The 24,827-nt window shown below is 42.5% G+C and overlaps 1 protein-coding gene across 3 annotated transcripts; it reads right to left on the bottom strand.

The window, feature by feature from the left end:
* Positions 1-23: 23 nt before the first annotated feature.
* On the bottom strand, positions 24-24,744 carry LOC144497946 (peroxiredoxin-1-like). Of its 3 annotated transcripts, none has more exons than XM_078219411.1 (7): positions 24,620-24,744; positions 22,185-22,311; positions 14,624-14,740; positions 10,196-10,349; positions 7,940-8,062; positions 2,770-2,900; positions 33-656 (listed from the first exon to the last, which is right to left on the bottom strand). In XM_078219411.1, exons 3-7 carry the CDS (start codon positions 14,727-14,729, stop codon positions 571-573), a joined length of 600 nt encoding a protein of 199 aa, XP_078075537.1. In that variant the 5' UTR covers positions 14,730-14,740; positions 22,185-22,311; positions 24,620-24,744; the 3' UTR covers positions 33-570. The 3 variants fall into 3 exon arrangements, with proteins under 3 accessions (XP_078075536.1, XP_078075537.1, XP_078075535.1); XM_078219409.1 differs by lacking the exons at positions 22,185-22,311; positions 24,620-24,744 and adding exons at positions 22,351-22,527; positions 22,945-23,507; XM_078219410.1 differs by lacking the exon at positions 22,185-22,311 and having other exon boundaries at positions 24-656; positions 24,620-24,728.
* Between the last annotated feature and the right edge of the window lie 83 nt (positions 24,745-24,827).

Genomic DNA, 24,827 nt, shown 5'->3' with positions numbered 1-24,827 from the left:
TGTAATAAAACATAAGGAGCCCACACATTTTTCCAAACTTTATTTTTGCACTGACAAATGCACAAAATATGTAATGAATTTTACTCAAACAGCACTGGTTTATTCAAAGTCATTACTATGCGCCAACACCTATAAAACATTGGAGCATTTTGGCCACAGAAGAGAACAATCATCAGAACTAATGCACAAGTGGAAACTGATTTTGTCAGACACGGTAAATTTTGCACGAGTTTTCTCCCAGAACAGAGCTTCACCCCACAAGGCCAAAAATTGGAAAATCAGACACAAGTATTAGCACACCCAACTCATGGCCTCTTGATTTTCCAGTGATTGAAATTAATTACCAGAAACCAAGAACACACAAATGGGCACATTCATCTCCATGCCAAACCATGTCTCATCAAGCAAGGCTCTGTGCAGGGAGCTTTAATGCATAAAATGTACCCTCATACCTATCAGTTTGGGTCTCAGCAAACAGCAGCAAAATATCTGCTCACTAAAAACAACTCTTTATTTCAGCCACACAATTAACAGGTTATTGGTTACAATGAACCATAAACAAACTGGAAGCTATTTCTGTTTGGCAAAGTAATTCTTGCTTTTTTCTACATCAGGTGTGATGGTGTCAGCACCAGGTTTCCAATTAGCAGGGCAAACTGTAAGAAAATAAATTTTTAATTAATATTTATAAAGCAATTCACTTCACAAACTATTTATGAAATATGACCATATTATGAGTTTGAACACCATTATTGGGGAATGGTTAAGATCCGTATGCTCCAAAAACAGCATAATTTATTGTCCTAAATCTTCCAGTCAGCAGCAGAGAGTATGCCTGTCGCTGAGTGGCATTTAATCTGGTCACTTAGCATTTTACACTGCAACCACTAAACCTTCTGATGCCAGCTCCAACAAGGAGGCAGTGATGAAAAGAGTCAGAAGATCAAGTGGCTGTTGCAGTATTAGCAAAGTCATGGAGGCGATCTTAATGGCTCGCTGCACTGGTTGATCACCGTGGCAAGTCAGAAAAATCACGGACAGGGACAAAAATCCGATTCGCACTCATTTGCTATTCTCCCAGCCCTGTTTTGCCAGCGAGATTGGCTTCACGCAATATCTTAGTGGGCACTTTGGCGTTAACAAGATTTGACCACAATGGACAGTAAATTGTGGGAGGCCATATTATTGTAAATGTAGTGCAACACTTTCAGCTAATCAATTAAAAAATATTTTAAAGTGGCAAATGAAATAAACCATAGAAAAGGCACATACTCCAAGATCACAACAGTGATAACCACATACTGATGCACCACTGTCTAAAATATCTGTCATGCTTATTAGCAGTGCTTTTGTAATTGACTTCAATGGTAATGGTAAATGGGTTCTTGCCATTTGTTCGATATAAACAGTGAAAACTTGCCTGTGAAAAGTGCAAGTGGTACAGACTGTTATATATAAAAACAAGAAATAAATTGTCAATCATTGTTAAAGTGCTTTGCTAGTTAGAACAAAGTTAACTTTTCCAGGTGTTACAGGATAACAATCCTGTGTGCCGAAAGAGCTACAGGATAACAATCCTGTTCCTGCACTTCAGGCACATAAAGGAAACACGTGAAAATTGTACACTTCCAGAAATTAAATACCAGCATTCATTAGTGATTGCACATAGCCAGTTCATATCCCAAGGCATAAATACTAAAGAAACAAAGATTAAACAGGATTGATGGTAAAATTCTAGGGGCTTAAGTTACTGTCTTCACTAATTTTAATGAAAAATAAATGAGTAGCTGACAGCTGTAAAGTGGCTGTTCATAATAAGGAGCCATAGGCAATAGAAATATGAGCCCAAAATTTCTTGCTCCATACCCCCGGGAAATCAGTATGATCTGGGGAAATGCAGGTAGGAGTTGAAAGGAAGACCATAAAATAGGAAGTCCTTCAAAAATTCCACTCAAAGTTGAGTGGGTGTACTACGATCACATGCAAATGAGAGAAACAAACTATGTGCCCTATCTTCCAGCATGCTGCAGTCGAGAGAGTGGTGGGAGTAGATATGAATGGAAAAATGGATTGGGAGGCAACAATAAATTGAGATAATTAGTGATGCTAATTATTACCTGTTGTATTGAAACCATTCTAATGGTGATTGAATCCTAACATGAACTCCAGCACCCAGTGTGCAGCAAGTGGCTGGTGAAGCAGCAAATAAATGCACAGGAACAAGGAACACTATTCCTCAAGGCACCTCTCTAGCAGTTTTTACCAATCTAACCAGCAACAAGGTTCATTCTTCACTGGATTGTTATTATTCCAGGCAGTTATAGCCAATTATTAAATGCAACCAACTCACATTTGTTAAAAAAGGTTCTTATTGGATAAAAACATTGGTAAACAAATTAGAAACCAATAGGGCATTGATGAAGGGATATTGCTAAAATTGAAAGGAAATTAGAAGAAATATTATGACAAAAAGGATTATTAGAACACGGAATGCTATATTAAAGTGCCGATAGACCAGACATTATACACAAAATTTTAACCTGATTGATTGATTTCTAGTCATTCAAAATCTTTAAGTCACCTTCAGAGATTTATTATGGGCTGGTGGCTTCCCTAATTGGAATTGCACCATGCCATTTTGATATTCTAACAACACTGCAGAAATAAAGCATTATACATAAATGTGTACCTTGAAATTACCCAAATACTGCAATAGAAAATATTTTAATGTATACATTAAAGGCATGAATGTCAAAGAAGTGTGTTTACCTTCACCATGCTCATCTGTAAATTGGAATGCTTGAACCAGCCTCATGACCTCATCCACTGAACGCCCAACAGGTAGATCATTGATCATGATCTGACGTAGGATACCAGTGTTATCAATGATGTACAAACCTCTGGAGAAAAGAATTACTATATTTAAACACTGTTTGATAACTATAATAATCCAAGTCACATGGTAACAATTCCAAAGGAAAAATGCGAGGCAATTGATAAAGTTTACTTCTCAAGCTATAGGGCAGGAGTTCACCAACAAACTTAAAGCTTCTCATCACAGGGTCAAAGACAAAAATGTCTGAAAACCTTTTGTGACAAGGTCTTTTTATGATCTGTAGTGAAATGCAAACACTTCTAGGCCACTTCAAGTAAGAATTATTAGAATTCAAGTGGTTTAGCTTTCCCTTTGTTTACCTTCTATTACCATCAAGGATATGGACCAATGCATTTGTGTAAAATCACCAAAGTGATCTCAGCATTCAAAGTAGTTAATGTATGTATTATGGGATGAAGTCCATTCTAACAGAACATAACTTTGTTGAATTATATACATAAAAGGGAGGCAAAGGATTATGGCAGTGCTTCACAAACTATTTTCCACTGCGTCCCCCATTTTAGTTCACCATCAACTTCTCAGGCTCCTGTTCACTCATTCATACCTTCCTTTCTTCCCTTCATTCAGTCACACCCTCCCATTCCATGCAGCCCCAACATACTCATCCACTTCCTCCTTCTCTACCCTTCCCCTACCTGGATTTCTCTATCTAGCCTGGATGTGGGAGAGCAGGAGTAGAAAGAAAAGCAGGTCCCAACCCGAATCCTAGGAGATGACTTTTGCATATTAAGTAGGTCTCCAGCTGCATTTTAGTGGGAGCCTTGTCAAGGACCTCAGTTAAAGTTGTTAATATCATGGTGGCCATAACTGTAGAGCACAGAGGTTGCGTTTCCATTTTCAAGATTTTAACCCTTGACCAACCATTTCTGCCTGTCAGAAGGGGACAGAAGTGGTTAAAATCCAGACCTATGCCCTATTTTGTCCTCTCAGATTTAACTCAAAGCTTTGACTGGTGACTGGTAAGTAGTTTTTCTTTTTTTCTCTTGGCATTGTAGTTGTTGTAAATTAACTTAAGGGCTAAGTCATGGCAGGAAATCCCAGACCCGTGTAATGCTCCTCTTGTGCGATGTGGGAATTCAGGGGCCCTTCACGTGCAATAAGTGTGTCCAACTGCAGCTTGACGGCTCTGGAGCTGCAGATGGATTCACTTTGGAGCATCCACGGTGTTGAGAAAGTCCTGGATAGCATGTTCAGTGAGTTGGTCACTCCGCAGATAAAAATAACTGAGGAAGACAGGAAATGGGTGACCACCAAACAGAGGAAGAGTAGGAAGGCAGTGCAGGGGTCCTGTGCAGGCATCTCCAGGGGAAGGTGGCAGCAGCCAGGTTCATGACACCATGGCTGGCTCTGCTGCACAGGAGGGCAGGAAAAAGAGTTATAGTGCAGAGCTATAGTGATAGGGGATTCAATTGTAAGGGGAATAGACAGGCATTTCTGTGGATGCAAACGAGACTCCAGGATTGTATGCTGCCTCCCTGGTGCAAGGGTCAAAGATGTCTCAGAGCGGCTGCAAGGCTTTCTAGAGGGGGAAGGTGGACAGCCAGCTGTCGTGGTGCATATAGGCACCAACGATACAGGTACAAATTTAAGAAGTTAGGAGTTAAACAAAAAAGTAGGGCCTCAAAGATAGTAATCTGAGGATTGCTACCAGTGCCATGTGCTAGTCAGAGTAGGAATGTCAGGATAGCTAAGATGAATATGTGGCTTGAGGGATGGTGCAAGAGGGAGGGATTCAAATTCCTGGGACATTGGAACCGGTTCTGAGGGAGGTGGGACCAGTACAAATCGGACAGTGCACCTGGGCAGGACTGGCACCAATGTTCTAAGGGGAGTGTTTGTTTGTGCTGCTGGGGAGGGTTTAAACTAATGTGGCATGGGGATGGGAACCAATGCAGGAAGTCAGTGGGAAGTAAAGTGGGGCAGTAAGGGGAAAAGTGGAAGACAGAGAAATCAAAGACAAAAATCAAAAAGGGCCACAGTACAGAGACTGTGGAGAATTCATGAATGGGTCCAGTAAGGCTAAGAGAAATAAAACACAGGGAGAGTGTACAAAACATGACAGGACAGATGGTCTGAGGTGTGTTTGCTTTACCGCAAGCAGTATAACAGATAACACGGATGAACTTAAAGCTTGGATTACTACATGGAACTTTGATGTTGTGGCAATTACGGAGACTTGGGTGAAAGAAAAGCAGGACTGGCAGTTAAGCTTTCCAGGATTTAGATGCTTCAGGCGAAATAGAGGGTGACAAAATAGGTGGGGGTGTTGCTTTACTGATTAGGGAGAATGTCACAGCTATACAAAGGGAGGACAACTTGGTTGGATCAAGCAGTAAGGCCATATGGTTAGAACTTAGGAACAGAAGCAATGCAATCACACTGTTGAGGTTCTACTAAAGACCTCCTAACAGCCAGCCTGAAGTGGAGGAACTGATATGTCAGCAGATTATGGGAAGATGTAAAAACAACAGGGTTTTTGCGATGGGCGATTTTAACTGCCCCAACATAGACTGGAATTCCTAAGAGTCTATGGAGCTTGGACGGGGCAGAGTTTGTTCAGTGTGTGCAAGGGTGCTTCTTGAGGCAATATGTAAATAGTCCACCTCGGGACGGGACTATCTTAGACCTGGTACTGGGAAATGAGCCCAGACAGGTGATTGATGTCTCAGTGGGGGACCATTTTGGGAACAGTGGTCACAATTCTGTAAGTTTCAAGATACTTGTAGAAATGGATAGGCGTAGTCCCAAAGTGAAAGTACTAAACAGGGGGATGGCTAATTACAACAGTATTAGGCAGGAGCGAGCAAATGTAGACTGGAGGCAGCTGTTTGAGGGTAAATCCACATCCAATACGTGAGAGTCTTTCAAAAGTCAGATGTTAACAATTCAGGACAAGAATGTCCCTGTAAAAATGAAGGATAAAGATGACAAGATTCGTGAACTCTGGATGACAAGAGAGATTGTGAGCTTAGTGAAAAAGGAGGCATACATGAACTTCAGGAAATTGAAAACGGATAAGGCACTTGAGGAATGCAAAGGTAGCAGGAAAGAGCTTAAAAAGGGACTTAGGAGGGCAAAAGGGGACCATGAAATGTCCTTGGCAGGCAGGATTAAGGAGAATCCCAAGGCTTTTTATGCATATATAAGGAGGAAGAGGGTAGCTAAGGATAGGTCCACTCGAGGACAGTGGAGGGAATTTGTGTGTGGAGCCAGATGAGGTAGTTGTGATCCTTAACGAGTACCTTGCATCGATATTCACAAAGGAGAAGGATGTAGTGGATGGTGAGTGTAGAAAGGAGGACGTTGACATTCGAGAACAGATTGAGAAAAAAAGGGAGGCGGTATTGGAGGTTTAGAAAATCATTAAAGTGGACAAGTCCCCAGGGCCAGATAGGGTCTATCCCAGAATACTGAAAGGAGCGAGAGAAGAAATTGTTGAGGCTTGGCCAAAATCTTTGTATCCTCTTTAGCCACAGGCAAGGTACCAGAGGATTGGAGAGTAGCTAACATTGATCCTCTGTGTAAGAAGGGCAGAAGAGATAACCTAGGAAATTACAGCCCTGTGAGCCTTACATCAGTGGTGGGGAAATTATTGGAGAAGATTCTTAGGGACAAGATGTACTCACGTCTGGAAGAGAATAGGCTTATTAGCGATAGGCAGCATGGTTTTGTGAAGGGGTGGTCGTGTCTCACAAATTGATTGAGTTCTTTGAGGAAGTGACAAGAAAAATTGACCAGGGTAGGTCAGTGGATGTTGTACACATGGACTTTAGTAAAGCCTTCGATAAGGTTCCATATGGCTGGCTGTTACAGAAGGTGAAGTCATATGGGATCCGAGGTGAGCTGGTAAGATGGATACAAAACTGGCTTGGGCATAGAAAGCAGAGAGTAGCAGTGGAAGGGTACTTTTCTAACTGGAGGTCTGTGACAAGCAGTGTTCCACAAGGATCAGTGCTGGGGCCTCTGTTGTTTGTAATATATATAAATGATTTGGAGGAAAATGTAGGTGCTCTGATTGGTAAATTTGCAGATGATACAAAACTGGGGAGTCGTGGACAGTGAGGAGGATTGTCAGAGAATACAGCAGGATATAAATCTGCTGGAGACCTGGGCCGAAAGATGGCAGATGGAATTTAACCTGGAGAAATATGAGGTGATGCGATTTGGAAGGTCTATTGCAGAAGGAAAGTATGCAGTAAATGGCAGAGCCCTTAGAAATATTCGCTTACAGAGGGATCTAGGTGTGCAGATCTATAGTTCTCTGAAGGTGGCAACTCAGGTAGACAAGGTGGTCAAGGAGGCGTATAGCATGCAGGCCTTCATCGGTCAGGGTGTTGAGTATAGGAATTGGAAAATCATTCTGCAGCTGTATGAGACTTTGGTTAGGCTGCATTTGGAGTATTGTGTACAATTCTGGTCACCACGCCACCGGGAGGATGTTGATGCATTGGATAGGGTGCAGAAGATATTTACCAGGATGTTGCCTGGTTTGGAGGATATAGATTATGAAGAAAGGTTGAACAAACTTGGATTGTTTTCATTGGAGTGTCGGAGGATGAGGGGGACCTGATAGAGGTTTACAAGATTATGACAGGCTTGGATAGAGTGGATAGTCAGAATCTTTTCCCCAGGGTCGAAAAGTCAATTACTCGGGGGGCATAGGTTGAAAGTGTGAGGGGGAAAGTTTAAAAGAGATGTAGAGGCAGGTTTTTCACACAGAGGGTGGTGAATGCCTGGAACACGCTGCCGGAGGAAGTGGTGGAAGCAGATTCTATAACAGCGTTCAAGAGGCATCTGGATAGATACATGAATAGGCAGGGAATTGAGGGATATGGACCACGTAGAGGCAAGAAAATATTAGATTAGAGAGGCATCTGTGTCAGCACAGACTTGGTGGGCCGAAGGGCCTATTCCTGTGCTATACTGTTCTTTGTTCTTTTGTGCCTCAACAGAAATTTTCATTTCTGGTTCAGCACTTCACCAAACTAACTTGAACAGTGACCTTCAGTTCTACCCTACATTGTATTCTTTTGACATACTGACCGGAAAGCAACACCTTCATCATCTTTTAAGATACCATAATCTACACAGATAGTGCGACGGAGATCTGACACTAAAGGGACTTTTGTCGGACCAAGTCCTCCTTGCTTTCTTGAGGTGTTGATCCTATGAAATACAACAAAATTAGCTTTAACTTGAATTCAATACTAAAACCGAATCTAACAAGCACATAGAATGTACGTACAATAAAGTGAGGTACATTTGATAAAATGAAAAAATACAATAAAATAATGCTAGTTGATAATTTTAACAGCCACGTCACGGCATTTGCTTTGGTTGTTTGAATGGTGTTACAATAGCTCAGGTACCATCAGAAGTCTCCACGGTCACCTTTTGGAAGGTATGCTACTGGTATGGGGCCGTAGTACTACACTGCAATGTTATCTAGATCAGGGGTCTCAACCTTGCTGTTTCTGAAGCCCCTTTTCCTTGTTACAAAAATTCCATGAACCCGTGTAATATAATATAAATATATTTTCTGCATAAAATGAGTTCTATAATTAAACAAATATGTTTATCTTTGTTTTACATATTTAACATGAATCATGTTAAATAATGGTACTGAGTGGTTCCTATCACATGACTAAAAGCCAGCAGTAAATTCATGCACAACAAGGTCCCACAACAGACAATGATCAGATGGATCACACTGTACAATGTATATCTAAGCCCTGGGCACCCTTCCCAATGGAAAATTATGTATTTTATATATATTTTCACAATGGCTGCAGGCGTGGCTCCTTGAGCATGTGACTGATGACACCTGTGCGGAGGCCAGAGGATATAATGAAGTTCATGCTTTGATGGAACAGACCACCAGGTTACTGAAGATGCAGTTCCAGAGGCTTGACACATCAGGTGGAGCCTTCCACTTATACTCCCTAGAAGTTGTTGCGCATTGTGGTTATATGCTGTGCCCTCCACAACCTGGCGCTTCAAAGGGATGAGGAGCTAGCTGAGGAGGCAATGAATGAGTGGCACATCTCTTCTGATGAAAACAACGTTGAGCTGAATGAGGAAGAGGAAGTCGTCCGGCAGTGTGTTTCAGGCAATAGTGATGGCCAGGTGGGACAGGAGAGCTCAGGGCGCGCTGATAGCCTCCTGCTTTATGGATGATCAGGATTAGTGTCATAAAGAAAGTCCCATCACGGTGATGTCCCTTCCTGACTGGTTGCTGGCACCGCACACCCTAACTGATGTGGCTCTTAACGGGAAGGGAGAAGTTGCCCATTCTCCCTATATTGCCGGCCGATAATGACAACTCACAGTGGGGACAGAGCATTGTTCCTCAAAAAACTGCTGTGAATATCTGATTCCTGACTCGCTGAAGGCAGCTTCAGTGGCCAGGGTGATACCAGGGCAATGTTGCACAGACATCTCCCTTGATGTAGGCTCCCCCTTAGTTAGAAGTGCCCCATCCTACCTGTTTTTATGTCATCAGCAAATTTGCTACCATACATCCAGTCCCTTCATCCAAGTCACTGATATAGATCGTAAATAGTTGAGGCCCCAGTACTGATCCCCATGGCACTCCATGAATTCTGGCCTCACCTAGATTACACAAATTGGGACCCCTGAAAGTTAGGAGGTTCAAAACTTCAAAACTGGAAGCTCCTCCATACTCCCACCCAGAATAACAACAAGAATAATGAAGAATTGAGGCCCATCACCATTTCAGTATTCCAACATAAAATCTTTTGCTTCACCCCAAACCCAACCAAAATTGCTGTTGGACATAACATAGAACATAGAAACCCTACAGTGCAGGAGGCCATTCGGCCCATCGAGTCTGCACCGACCACAATCCCACCCAGGCCCTACCCCCACATATTTTACCCGCTAATCCCTCTAACCTATGCATCCCAGGACTCTAAGGGACAATTTTTAACCTGGCCAATCAACCTAACCCGCACATCTTTGGACATCTTTCCCATGTTCACCACACATAATTATTCAATCAAGTTCCAATGTTTACTTTTGAGTATCCTAGATACCTTCATTCCCAAAAATATTTTGTTTGACGACAAAGTACAATATTGTTAAAAACAAGATGAACATGAAAATAAAACCATATAGGTTGCTGATGATTTCCCGAACATCCTCACTCTGACCATTACCATTCTAACTATACAGCTAATGAAACTTGGAAACAGGAAAGAAAAAATAAATATTTAATAATACTTGATATGTCATAAGTTGAAATTTAAGTATTGGATATGTCAAAACAAAATTACATACCAAGCCAAATGAGCAAAATGGGAGTCTGTAGAAGCAGCAATTATTTCACAATTAATCTTGTTGAAATCCTCTACACGATCACTAAAAGCGATAATTTCAGTGGGACACACATAGGAGAAATCAAGTGGGTAGAAAAAGAAGACTACATATTTTCCTGTTGAGAAAATGAACAGTTTAATTCATAACCATAGTGCCATGCAAATAAAAGTCATAAGTGATTGTTCATCATGTTAGATTTGTGTAAAGTAATGGCTGGAACCTATGTTGAAAATGTTGGCTCTTTACTAGTTACGACAACTATCCAGAGTACTCAAAGAAATGTAGAGCCCTAATGTAGAGCTTGGATTTTCCAATTTTTTGGCATTTCTGAGACGAAGAAAAGATGCAATCGCTTCATCAACTCTATGCCTGCATAGCTCTGCCCCAGTGTTGCGTCTAGATTCCTCCTGATATGTTTGAACATTGTAATGAATCATTCCAAATTAAATACCATTCAATTCAGGATCAGATGTATCAAAGCCTGCCTTTCTGTTTGCCCTGATTATGGATCAAGTACCGACTACTCTGCAAAAGTTGGTGCTGAATTAAGGTTCTATCAGAGAGCCTGCTCAACTAACTTAATGAACCAAACAGCAATGAATGCAGTAATCTTATTTTACATTTAGATAAGTTTGGTATTGCAAATCAGTCATACTATTTTGGTCAGTTGATTGCACAGGTCCAATGTAAACTGTTTAAAGTTTGCAATCCACATTTAAACAACAACAAACTCTCTAATTCTGGGTTAGAAGGAAAATGAACAGGAAGCTCTTCTGAATGTCAAGAAGACTCAAAATCACAGGACAAAAGGATGTAATCATTCTTCCTCTACTTTCTGGATTTACTTCCTATTGGTTCAGCAGGGGTTAGTGCAAAAGTTAAGCGACCTGTTTCAGGAAGACTTAGGAATCATGGAGCAATGTTGACACAACACTGACAGTTGTGCAGTGAGCAAACAAAGTTTTGACTTGGGAGGTGGGAAATCAAGTGAGTCATGGGAGACACAGCTCTAACATGAGGTAGTTACTAAGAAATTGGTACACTTATCAAATGCACGCTGCATTTGTTTACCAAAGCTAATCAATACAAAGTCACCATTCTCATGTAACCCAGGAACCACCAAGCCTTGCTTTTTCACATAACTGGCTTCCCTACCAGGAAATGATCGATGGCATACACTTTACCTTTCCATCCTCCTGTCTTATATGAATAGGAAGGGATTCTAATCTATGAAGATCCAACTTGTTTGCGAAAGACGTTATTTCCCCAGCTGCACACATTTTGAGTCACAATTACCCACAAAGTGAAGGTTTGTTTGACTTTTAGGCAACAAGTATATCAAGCTGTGGCTTATGGCCTCTCTGTGTCATTCTGAACTGCAGTCAAGAGCAAGTACCATTTTCTCCAGCCCTTGCTGACATGTGCTCTGTATATCATCCAGCAAGCTCTTCTCAAACTACCTAAGTTCCCGAGAACAAGTGGACTCTATGATGGTGTTTGCCTGAGTAAGATACAGTAAGTGCTAGGTGAGGTGTACATAGGGCGATCTTGGAATTACCATACTGCAACTAATGGCATCACAACTAAAGAGACAGAAAGATATGCTTGGAAATTATCTCAGGAGTACTTACTGAAGACCTGTCTATGTTAAATTCAGTCTAGGAAATTTTCTTCATTTAAATAAGGTCAATGTACACAAAAATAATATCCCATTCCTCAAAAATCACTTGTTAAAAGTTGGATGTGGATTTTATTTTAAGTTCCAACTGCCTAAATAGCTACAGATCTCTAACATTAACAAACTAAGTTTCAATACACAACTACATTGTAGACCTTTTACAAACACATGGGTTGGTGAGAAATGGGAGTTTTTAATATGAAGTGAGAAGTCAGCAAAATGTTCTTTCAGATTGTTACCACAACTCGATCCTAAAGATCTTCAAAGATGACTGCAAGATTCTGACTGAAAGATCACTTTCTTGTTTTCTGGAATAGAACGAGTGCCATGATGCCTCAGGTATTTGAGGTGGTGTCCACCTCTATGGAGAGAGTGGTGACCTGCACGGAAAATCAGAAGCGACAAGCAACCCAATGGCCTGCAAATTCAGTATGTCATTTTAAACTGAATGGAGGAAACCCTCATTTTGGACGTTTGATGCCTCACTGAAGTACAGCAAAGTACTGTCCAGCTCTTGGCTAGCAGGGAATGCAGATGGGCCATGACAGGAAAGGCAGAAAAGGAACAAATGGAAGTGGGAACTCTTCTATAGGCACTCTCATTTTTCATGCCTTGCATGCATCTTTCCCCATGTAAAGCTTCCTCCTACCCCAATGACAGACTCTGTCCTGCACGCATGGTGTGGAGATGCCGGCGTTGGACTGGGGTAAACACAGTAAGAGTTTTAACAACACCAAGTTAAAGTCCAACAGGTTTATTTGGTAGCAAATGCCATTAGCTTTCGGAGTGCTGCTCCTTCGTCAGATGGAGTGGAAATCTGTTCTCAAACAGGGCACAGAGACACAAAATCAAGTTACAGAATACTGATTAGAATGCGAATCTCTACAGCCAACCAGGTCTTAAAGAGGCACCATTGCACAAGCATACTGTAACAGCCTGTTGTGAGTTTCTATGGCAATGTACATTGCTGGAACAGAATCCCTTATGATTGATAATAACTTCAGAATAATATGAGTGCCTTTGACTTCTTTGACTCCTGTATCGGCTGGCGCAGCAATTGGGGGGGATGACACACTGTACATAGTACACCGGATGATCAGTATGCTTGTGCAATGGTGCCTCTAGAGCTCAGGAGCCAGCTTCCTAGCGTGAATAAGCTCCACCCACTCCCCCGCTGGCGAGAATCACATTTGGGCTCTTTTTCTTTCTAAGTGCCGTATGATTGTGTCTGGGAACTCGCTCACAAAATGGGGCGATTCCCTCCCGTTTTCACGCTCATTCGGCACTTAGAATTGTTTTGGTAAGATTATCCCCATCATATCAAATGGCCTCCTTCTGCACTGTAAAGATTCCATGACTGATTTTGTCATTCTGTTTGGAACCATCAGTAGTCTCCTCTTCCAGGCTTTGGTTGCAGGTGCCAGAGCGACGCTCTAGTGCACTCCAACAGCACTACACCTATAGACATAATCCTCGATTCAAGGGTCTGAGGATAATACCAATGGTGTTCCTATGGAAATAAAGTTACTGCAGCAAATGTGAGTACCCCCCACATGACTGGCTTCATCAATATCAAAGTGCACAGAAATAGCAGCTTTGGCAAGCATAGAATTAGTCACCTGGGAGATATGTGTGGGCAGCAGGTTGTAAAATCTTGCAAATGCCATCATCATGATCAACTGAAGACGATGGAAGTCATGGCTGTGATGACTTTGACAATCATTGGTAATTTATGCCCACCTGTCCCTTTTGGAAGGAAGCCTTGTTTCAAGAGACTGGGGGCAAATGTCAGCAATGATCTGCCTTAAAATCCTCAGGCTCCTGAGGCACTGTTTGTTGCTCCATCATAAAGAGGAAATCGATCCTCTGTCTCTGTTCCCTCGCTGAGGGTATTGCCTCCTTCGAACTAGAGCTAGAGCTGCATCTATCTTATGGAGTGGCATGTGACTGAGGAGAAGACTACTACTGTTGGTGGTGTTGATGTGGCTGCTCTTCTTGTCCCTCATCAGATATCCATTGTATAGTACAGAAGCTTATTCAAAGGCTGACAGCAGAAAAGTGCAGATTCAAGTGGATAAAGTGAAGTTAGGTGAAAGTAACTTTCAAAAAGTTGGATATCACCTGTGAAGCTGTGACAGCATGCTTCAAAGGCGGGGAAGGGGCAATGCAGATTCCCAGCCTGTCAGTTTCACCTCTTATTGAGTTTCTGCTGTGCCCTCACCTTGTTGACACTGGTCAGTTCCACAGCTTGAGTACTCAATTCACCAATGTAGGCTTGTTACAGCCAAAATTCTAGGATAAAGTCACAATTATTTGATATTTCCATAGAGATGACAGCTTCACTGGGATTTCCCACACACTTCAGAATTCACCCTTGTAAAAGCCAGAAATGAGCAAGATTATGTCGGGTTTCCAGAAGTTATTTTTCAGGCATTTTACCACTTACCCATTGGCAAACCCACACCCTCTCTCTCCTTGGCAGTTAAAATTCTGCTCCATAATTGCCATTTGCTGCAATTTATGCTGAGGTTAAAAAGAGAAATGAGCAGGTTGTAACTGGCTTCCCAACACATTAAGAACTTCAACCCTTTTAAACAGCTGTCCCTGACCACATGTAAACACAGCCAATGTGATAAGTTATTACAAAATGTAAGGTAACTTTAAACTTGTTTTATAATAAATACTACCTAAAACCCTGTCATTATTCTTACCTCTGTATTTAGACAGTTTGAGTTGCTCAAATTGTCCATTAGGCATCACAGCCGTGGCTTCAAAATCGGGGGCTAGTTTCCCAATCGTAGCTTTCCCAGCAGTCATTCTGAATCAAACTGGAAAAATAATTACTTTTAAATATAGGAATGTTTATTAATCAAACAGATTATTTTAAACCCTGAATGACATTTACTGCCTAGTACATAAATGCTTATTGGCCAGGATTTTCTGTCTCACCCAAAGTGGGAAATGTTTGTTTTAAAATAGCCATTTTTTATTTTTCTTTTGAAATAAAAGCTTGTGAAAAAATTACTGCATAATTTCCCCAATACATTCACATTTCCATTGCATCGCTGGATTTTAATAATCTGCGTGCTCAATTTTCCAAAGAACTTGCATTTTCGTTGATTTTCAGGAAGTCCCAAATCTTTTTAAGACAATTAAGTACTTTTGAAATGTATTCACTGTTGTAATGTATGATATCTAGCAGCATATCTATCACAGTGAGATCCCACAAACAGCAATCAGAGACTCAATCACATCAGTTCTCGGTCCAAAGCAAAATACTCCAGAGGCTTAAAATCTGAAATAAAAACATAAAATGTTGGAAATATTCAGCAGGTCGCATCTAATCTGATGAAAGGTAATTGACCCGAAAAATTGTTTCTCTCTCCACAGATGCTGCGAGACTCGCAGACTATTTCCAGTGTTTTCTGTTTTTGCATCTAATTTAGACGTTGGTTCAGAAAAACTGTTGCGGGATATTGGAGGAACTCCCTATTCAATTAATGCTAAGGATTTAGACACGAGATGGAAGAAAGATCTTGGTTTAACATCACATCCAAACACTGTGGACAGAATTTTCCCGTCCTGCTACAGGAACCGCCCGCTACGGGAATCGTAGGGGGTGAAGGCGGACCATGCAAATGTCTGGTGACTTCAGGTAGGAATTTCCAGCCTTGGGGCGAGCGTGGCCGGGAAATCCTGCTCAATTGCCAGAATTTTACCAGCACGCCCGCCCCAGAATCGGGGCAGGTGAGGCTCACAGAACGGCATTCTCCATTGGCCTCGGGCGGGATCTTATGAGCCTCGGGCAGGCGAGGCAGTAAAATTCCAGCAAACAACTCGACAGTGCAGTATGAGTTTTGGTACCACACTAAAGTGTCATCCAAGATTTTTTACCCACGTCTCTGGAGTCAGATTGAACGTACAAATTTCACAAAAAAATCTGGTGATTCCAATTAGCTGTGATTTGGGCTTTGTTGTTTTCCTAAATGATTGAACTTTCAAAATGAAACCATCAGATGTTTTGTGGAATGTCTTAAGGTGCTATATAAATAAGACAGTGAATTACCATGCAAATCCAAAAATAAACAAACAGAAGTAATGTATCCTGCTCCTAAACTAGGGGGTCCAGACTTTCTGCAAACAGTTAGTGGAGCTATATCAGTTACTGACAAAGACAATGGGCCCTATTTTACCATTTTGATTCTAAGTGCTGGGTGGGACTTGAAAATGGGAGTGTTTCAGATCCAATTTTTAGACCCGTTCTCAGGCACCCCCATACACACTCTGCCTGAAAAACTATCAGCGATTCTGAATCGCGCTGCACAAGCCTGTGGGCAGGGCTTAACACGCCTGAAACCCTGTAGCTCCGATCGGCACCTCCAACTACGCATGCGCAGAAAGAAAATGATAGAATAATACTCCCCTGCCACATCCCCCCCAGGCCGGATAATGCCTCCCCCTGGACCCCACAGACATTGCCCCACCCCCACAACATTGACCCCCTTATCCCCTACAACCCAGACCGATCGCATGCCCCACCCCCTTCCCCCACTGATCTCAGGCAGAGTGGCAGAGGACCCCCCTACCCCCCCTGATCTCAGGCAGAGTTGCAGCGATCCCCTTTCCCCCTCACTGATCTCAGGCAGAGTGGCAGCGGACCCCCCCTCTTACTGATAACAGGCAGAGTGGCAGAGGACCCCCTGCCCCCCCCACTGATCTCAGGCAGAGTGGCAGCGATCCCCTTTCCCCCTCACTGATCTCAGGCAGAGTGGCAGCGGACCCCCCCTTCCCTCTTACTGATAACAGGCAGACTGGCAGTAGACCCCCCCCCTCTTCCCCCTTACTGATAACACAGACTGGCAGCAGACCCCCCTTCCCTCACCACCGATCTCAAGCAGAGAGCGGTCGGACCCACCACCCCCCCAACCCAAACCAATCTCAAGCAGAGAGCCACTTACTTGGCGCTTACCTCCTCACTAATTGGAGCGCCCAAATCGGTCTTTTGTGGAGTATGTCTGTTTCGCGCTGAATCTGGATGCGTGAACGTGGTGGTAAAAAGTGAAGTGCCGGTAAGGTTGGGCGTGCAGCTCATTAAGTTAATGTAAATGCATGCAAAAGCATTTAAATGGCCATCGCACCCGTTTCAGGCGCAGTCCCAATCACGGCCATTTTCGGGCCTTGATAAAGGGGGAACCGACACGGACGTGGGCGCAGATCGCGCTACTCGCCTCATGCCCAACTTTACCAAGTTTTTACGCCCGAAAAAGGGTGCAACTTGATGGTAAAATCAAGCCCAATGTCGGAATTTATAAAATAAAATGGCATGACAGGTAACTCTGGGATATCAAATATCAAGCAACTTTCCTTTGCAGTTGAAGTAGTTCATAGTTTCAAAATGTTTGTTGTCAGAATGCCAGCTGAGATCATCAACAGACATCAGCAAGAATGCCAAGTTAGCAAATGAGTTTAGCGGAGGTTTTACCAGTGCAGTACATTGCCGATTATAGAAATGAGGCTTGAATTGGAATGACATTCCTTGTTAAATAGAAGTAGTACATTGGCATGCTTTCAGTCCTTTAATATCTCATAAATATCAAACAACTGGCAAGTCTATAGCCAGTGCCCACAACTGGCTTCCATGACATCCCTCAACAGATTTGGGTAAATGCTACCAGACTAAAGATATTTATCTTCAATCTCCTTAGACAATGCAAATATACCTCATAAGCAACTATCACATTTGATGCACTGTAGAAACTAAATAATGTTTGAATTATCCTCTTTAATGAATATCTGAGAAAATATTATCCTTTTTCAACCCAATGCTTCTGTGGACAGCTTTAAAAGAGATCTGGGCGGCACGGTAGCACAGTGGTTAGCACTGCTGCTTCACAGCTCCAGGGACCTGGGTTCGATTCCCGGCTTGGGTCACTGTCTGTGTGGAGTTTGCACATTCTCCCACTGTCTGCGTGGTTTTCCTCCGGGTGCTCCGGTTTCCTCCCACAGTCCAAAGATGTGCAAGTTAGGTTGATTGGCCATGCTAAAAATTGCCTCTTAGAGTCCTGAGATGTGTAGGTTAGTGGGATTAGCGGGTAAATATATAGGGATATGGGGGTAGGGCTTGGGTGGGATTGTGGTCGGTGCAGATTCGATGGGCCAAATGGCCTCTTTCTGCACTGTAGGGTTTCTATGATTCCAATGTCATCTCAGCTGAGATTTCATTAAAATAATGTATTTTTTTAAGTAACAACATTTAAGAGATCTTCTAGGTCCAATCTTGGCCATGAATCATAATGGGTTCAGGCTGAATATGAGATTTTAGGATGAATAAGTGGCTACCAGAACTACATCAACTTCAGATGAAGGTGCTTTAACAGAATCAAAGCCTTTCAGCACCATGTTTTGTTCCGCCACTAAAGCAGAATTCATAGGAACTAGGAGCACTGACAATCTCAACAAACTACTGCTACATCAATGATATGATAAAATCAAGACAAATAAAAGTCAAGTGTCACTGCCATTTATGCTTGACAGTAAGGCATTGAAACATTTATCATGATCAGCTGCAGAGGAAAGGATAAGTAAATATATTTTTAAATTTATATTAAACTATATTTAAATTTACTGCAGGGAATGAAGCAATTTATGAACATTTTATTTGATCAAAATAAGACTTGAATTCTTAAAAATGCTTTCATTAGGAAAATTTTCTCGACTAAAAAGAATCAAGTACAAATACAAAGAGCTCACAAAAGTGTAGAGATAACTGAGGATAGTTAACTAAAGCAAACCATCAATTTCTTTTTGCAAATCTCAACAGTGCAAGCCAAGTGAGTGTTGGACTGAGGCTGCAAAACCCTTGCGGAAGACTTAGGACAGGGTTTGCCAAAGTATAAGAGCAGGAAGAGGTCAAAAAGGAAAACCGTTGATATGCACCGAGATCATAGTTGAAGAAAGTTCACCCCGTGACCTTTTCCTAAAACGAACAGAACCAGCTCAACCTATATTACAGCGCTTCCCAAACTTTGGAATTAGGAGAAAAAAAAAGTCAAATACCAACTATTTTCCTCCTGCACATTATGATTTGAGTATGTATGACAATAGTGGAATAAGAAAATAAAATTCTATTGGCACAACGTGGCCACCATCAAAGCGTTACCTAACTATAACTGACAAATTAAGCAGCGGGAGCAATATGGGGGGAAAAAGCTGTTTCTTTGTCAAACAACACATTTGCTAAACAATTTGTGTGATTTGTCAAAGAACTTGGAAGAGCAACTCATTGAAAAGCCACGTAACAACCGCTTTGCTATCCAAGTGGATGAAACCACCGACAGCAACAGAGACTGTCTCTTAACTACCTATGTGTGATACATTAACAACATATCATTGGACGAGGATTTGCTTTTTGTAAACTTGTCAAACCAAGCAACAGCTGTTCAAAATCAGACACTTCTTTGTGTGAGGCCAATTTGAGAGACAATCTCAAAACTGTAGCCATACTTTGAGAAACTCTGCAAAAGTAGGCCCACTAATGGTATGTGACATGACGACACAGCAGACTGACTAACATCGTGCATTAGGATTGCAATCTAGTATGGTTTATTGTTTTCCCCTTAATTAACTTTTTCTCCTTGGTTTAAATATGGAAAGGAACAATTAGCCAGGTAATTGGCATTTGTATGTACAGTACTGGCCGGTTGAGTAGCATCCTTTCATAGTTTTCTTGAGAAATGCTGTTGTGGCCACAATGTAACAATAATGTGGTACTCTGACAATATGCGGGGGTGGTATTTAAACATCTAAATATGGTGGGGGGAATATGTTCCCCTTTGCCTTGGGGGAGGAGCAAATGAGAACATTTGGGAAGTGCTGGCGTATTATGTGAAGGATTTTTTGTTTTTGCCTTTGTTGCTATTCTTGTCAAGCATATTTAAGCTAGTGCCTCACTTTCAATACTGAGAAGTGTTGTACTGTTGTATCATTTTTTGCTTACAGCATTAAATTGGAGTTCTGTCTCCCTCTCTCAAGATATAAAAGCTCTAATGGCAATATTTAAAGAAACGATGGAGTGATTTTCCAGTATGCTAATCAGCATTTATTTATTAACCAACACCATCAAAACAGATAATCTTTTATTTCATTGTTCTTTATGGATTGGCTTCTTCCACATTCCCTATACTAGCTACATTTTTAAAGTAATTAACATAGCATAAACTTGATAGACAGAATGATCTTCTTCTGTACTGTACTACTGGGCCATTTATTTCAACAAAATTGGCTTATAATTCCAATGAATTGTGATTTTATTCTTTGGTATATAATAAAGAAATAATTCACTTAATGCCCTATTTATCATTAATTCAAATATTTTCATTATCTTTATGCTTCTAGTTTCAAAGCAATTCTTAATAATTCATTTATCAGCTAGGTTTGTTTTCCACAAGTCTGAGTGGCTCCTGCATTGATGCTCACGAAAACATGCTGCGAAGCTGGGCATCAATTTAGTCATTTTCTGCTTAATGTACCTGTTGATTCCTGTAAACAAAAACTATCTACTCAGAAGATCACTCTCAATGTGACTACTGCGTCAAGTAGAATAATCAGTGAAATTAAGACTAGGTGTGATGCATTAATTGGTTTCTTATTTTTAAAACAGTTCTCATGATGTAAGAATCACAATAGCGACATAGTTTATTGCCAATCTCTAGTTGTCCTTTGGCATCACCAACTATGGCTGGTGTGGAGTGGGGCAAGAAGACTGGGAACAGTGAAAGAGGAAGATCCAAACAAATCAGTAGGACAATGGCTCGGAAGACAGAGACCAGCAAGGTGTGTGACATACCTAGGGTTTTGTCACAATATTTAGTAAGCTAAGTGGCCAGTCATCTGCGAAGAGTCCAGAACCTCACACAGTATAATCCCCAGTTAGTTATGGAAAGTCAGTCAAGAGTGAGATATATACTATTACAGCAGAATTTCTGGTTGGAGCAGCTACAAGCAGACAGACACATGAGATGGTGATGATGTACCGCTTGATACAAATAACAGCGTCAGAGTGGGCCAAATGGATTTTTACAACCCTCCAACAGGTTCACGGTCACTTTTTCCTACAACAGTTTTTAATTCCAGGCTTTTAAAGCTGAATTCAAATTCTCAAACAGCCATGCTGAGATTTGAATTTACATTCCCTGCATTATTAGTCCAGTAAAAACTCTACACATCAACCTCTCTGATGAAGGGCCATCCTGACTCAAAACACTGGCCCTATTCTCTCTCCACAAATGCTATCAGACCCGAGTTTTTCCAGAATTTTCTGTTTTTGTTGCAGATTCCAGCATCCGCAGTATTTTGCCTTTATCTATGGAAGCGGACTCCTTCAAACTCTCAGCTATTGCCGTAAGTCTTTTGCAGGCCTTCCAATATGACTACTACTGTGAGGTCAGAAGTTTTCCTTTCATGGCTGAGGCAACAGAATTTGGAGCACCTCCTGGGCCTGGCTGACAGTGATGGGAGATAGCTATAAATAACACCACCATCCAGTAAGCACCAGTTTCCCAGTTCCATCCTGGGTTGTAGAGTACACAGCAGGTTACCAACAACTCATTAAAGATCGCTTAAGGTCAATTACAGGGGGCGGACTGAGATTTTCCAATCAGCCTCCAGGTTGCCACAGGCAGCAGGGGCGGGTTTAGATACCTGGAGGCGATCTCCCAGTGGCAGACCAGTGGACCAGCACTCCAAGCAGCCCTGGAGGCTGTACGTGCCTTGGATGCTGCAACAGCCACAGCTCACCTTGTAGAGAGGCTCCCACCACACACAAGGCTTGGCTGCAAAAATATTTTTTTAAATTAAATTTAAAGACATTGGAGAAGGCACCTCCATTTTGAAGCACACTCTCCTTTGCTTAACCTCTTTGGCCACCTGCTGCTCCTTTCAAGCTGGAAGGCCCTTGATTGGCCTTCCAGCTGAGGGCCCATCCATTGACCTCAACTGGATGGAGATCCTGCCCTCTGCAGTTAACTTGTCAATTCAGGGAAAATCACAGTGAATGATTGTTTCCACACAGTGCAGGTTTCTGACCCCATTTCAGCCTGACAGTGGCCTCAGAAACCCAGAGAAAATCTTGCTCCTCAACTCTGACCTCCTCAGCAATGCTGGGAAGGGACCTTGCCCTCAACTGAGCTCTTTGTGAGCTGTTCCTGTTCCCCTATTCCCTCACATGCTCACAGATACTTTGCATTTCACTACATGTAGACACTTCTGCCTCACCATGTAACCCATGCAGCATGTCAAGTGTCTAAATGGTGCCTGGGAGAAATGGTGCAACTAACAGAGCATCCTCAGAAAGACTGTCCTCCGTCAAGGTATCTTGTGTTGTGCCTCATTCGGTTAGAATCTAAATGAAAGAGAAAAAAGACAGATACAAAATGTAAACCTTGTTGAATATCCACAGTCATGTTACTCAGATAAGGTGTCAGCCTTTTCATCCCGACACATAACTTTGTCTGGGTCACTATTCTCCAAGGAATCTTCTACTTGAGTGAGATCAATGATGTTGGTGACCCCCTCCTCGAGTCTTGGTGAGATCCTTGGCATTAAGACCTGCTTTGTCCTGCAGAAAGAGAGGAGAGAGTTATTGAGTGACTGATGAGAACTTAAGTGGGGGTGTGTTGAGTTTGTACAACTAGGATGTATGCTGAGAACTTTGGAGGAAACAAAGTGGAATTAGGATGGAAATGTGAATGTCAACCTTAACATATGAAATGTGAAGTGAGGAAGGAATACAATGAATAGTTAGTGCTTGTGCAAATGGTAAGATTTGAGAAGAGATTCCTGTTCGTTCATGCGTATTGTGAAGATAGGAAGCAAAAGGTGAGTGTGTTTGGAACGTGAAGGAAAAGCTTTGTAAGACAGCCTTCTGACTGAATGCGGAAGGAGGAGAGGGAATTGTTGAGAGGTGGGAAAGAGGATAAAATTAGTATGTTCAGATGCTCTTGAAAAAGGTGGGGAGGTGAAAAGCTGTCCTTACCCCTGCTGTTCCTCTGGCCACAGAGCCTCTTTCCACGTGAAGCCAATTCCTGGGCTGATGGTGCTATCCTGCCAGTCACCTCTGTGGCTCTGGAGATGCCTCTGAGAACACTATCTTCTGTCCTTCCTCCTCTGAGACCTCCCCATCAGAAATGTGGGAGATTGCCCTTCAATTCATTTCTGCTGTAAACATTTCTAGTGCAGCTGTTCAAAGTACAATAAAGACCACAAAGAATGCATCCTCACTTGAGATACATTCTTGGTATAAAGAGGCATTGGAGTCAGACCATAATTATGTGCATCATGCGAATAAGCTGAACCTCAATGCAACTGTGAGAGCAGTCAGTCAAACAGAAATGATATCCCAGCATTAAAATTACCAGGCTTTCCAACAATGCCAGAAAGCTTCCCACTTAGCCAATTCATGCCCTGAGAAACTTGGGCTTTATTGAACTAAATGAGATACAAAATCACAGGAAACAGACAGCTCTGCTTTATCCCTCCTGGGCAAGATCAGGGATCGATTTTAACTACCAGTGATTTTATTTATTATTTATTAGGGTCACCCAGACTTTATGTATTTATTAGTGTCACAAGTAGGCTTACGTTAACACTGTAATGAAATTACTGTGAAAATCCCCAATTGCCACACTCCGGCGCCTTTTTGGTACACTGAGGGAGAATTTAGCATGGCCAATGCACCTAACCAGCACGTCTTTCAGACTGTGGGAGGAAACTATGGCAGCCGGAGGAAATGATGTGGAGATGCCAGTGTTGGACTGGGGTAAACACAGTAAGAAGTCTCACAACACCAGGTTAAAGTCCAACAGGTTTATTTGGTAGCAAAATCCACTAGCTTTCGGAGTGCTGCTGCCAAAGCTAGTGGATTTTGCTACCAAATAAACCTGTTGGACTTTAACCTGGTGTTGTGAGACTTCTCAGTCGGAGGAAAGCCAGACACAGGGAGAAGGTGCAGATTCCGCCCAGGTAGTGATCCAAGCCGGGATTCGATTTCTGGCGCTATGAGGAAGCAGTGCTAACCACTGTGCCACCATTTCATGGGAAAGCCGCAGCGAATTCCCCACTCGAACCTGAGGTATAGTTGCATGCTTCAAGCCACGATCCGATTGAAGCGGCCATCCACCATGGTTATCAACAGGATCAATCTGTATGGTCAATGTCTGGGCAGCAGGTGTGCAGCACACAAGGGTGTAATAGACCATACATGGCACCATCCTGTTGATGCCAGTGTTCATGTCCAAGCAGAGCCTCCTCCTTCCACCCCTTCTCCATCAAACCCTATCAGCAAATACTTCCCTCCCTCCATGTGTCCATACATCCCCCTTCCCCCATTTAATCCATCTTTGTGATTCGCTTCAGCCACTCTGTGATAGATAACAAGTTTCCTTCTCACCACTCTCTGGCTAGGATATGTTAGTTATTAGGGTTAACAATTGGTTAATAAGTTAGTGATCGGGGCCAGTGCTCGGGGACGTTTATTTTGTTCCGATTCAAGAGCAGAAGTGTTTTTCTGAATGACGCCAATGCCTACCCGAGGACCCAAGGGCTTCGTATCAATTTCTTTTGACTTTTTCTTAAACCGTGATGTTATTTTATACCGAAAAAAATAGCTGTCTTTCGGTGTAATCGGCCGTGAGGGGCTGGATATTTATTACCTGTCGTTATCACCAACCGCCCTTACTCGCCGCCTCGCGCCCTCCACTTGGAAACCGTTAAACCCGCGCAAACGCCGCGTGCCCCAGCGCCCTCCCCCCGCCCGCCGGGGAAAACAGCGGCCCGCGCACGCGCAACGGGCACAGCCCCCCCTTCCCCGATCCGCGCACGCGCAACGGGCACAGCCCCTTCCCCGATCCGCGCACGCGC

This window comes from Mustelus asterias, chromosome 8 (genome assembly GCF_964213995.1).
Source record: "Mustelus asterias chromosome 8, sMusAst1.hap1.1, whole genome shotgun sequence".
In the NCBI taxonomy this organism is placed as follows: domain Eukaryota; kingdom Metazoa; phylum Chordata; class Chondrichthyes; order Carcharhiniformes; family Triakidae; genus Mustelus; species Mustelus asterias.
This window is presented reverse-complemented; position numbering and strand designations above follow the sequence as displayed.

What these genes read in the sequence shown, in the direction of transcription:
- LOC144497946 (XM_078219411.1), bottom strand. Translation starts at nt 14,729, where the DNA reads ATGACTGCTGGGAAAGCTACGATTGGGAAACTAGCCCCCGATTTTGAA. An exon ending in CAAACTGTCTAAATACAGAG is followed by an intron (nt 10,350 to 14,623) that starts GTAAGAATAATG and finishes TTTTCTCAACAG; the next exon opens with GAAAATATGTAGTCTTCTTT. An exon ending in TACAGATGAGCATGGTGAAG is followed by an intron (nt 657 to 2,769) that starts GTAAACACACTT and finishes ATTTTCTTACAG; the next exon opens with TTTGCCCTGCTAATTGGAAA.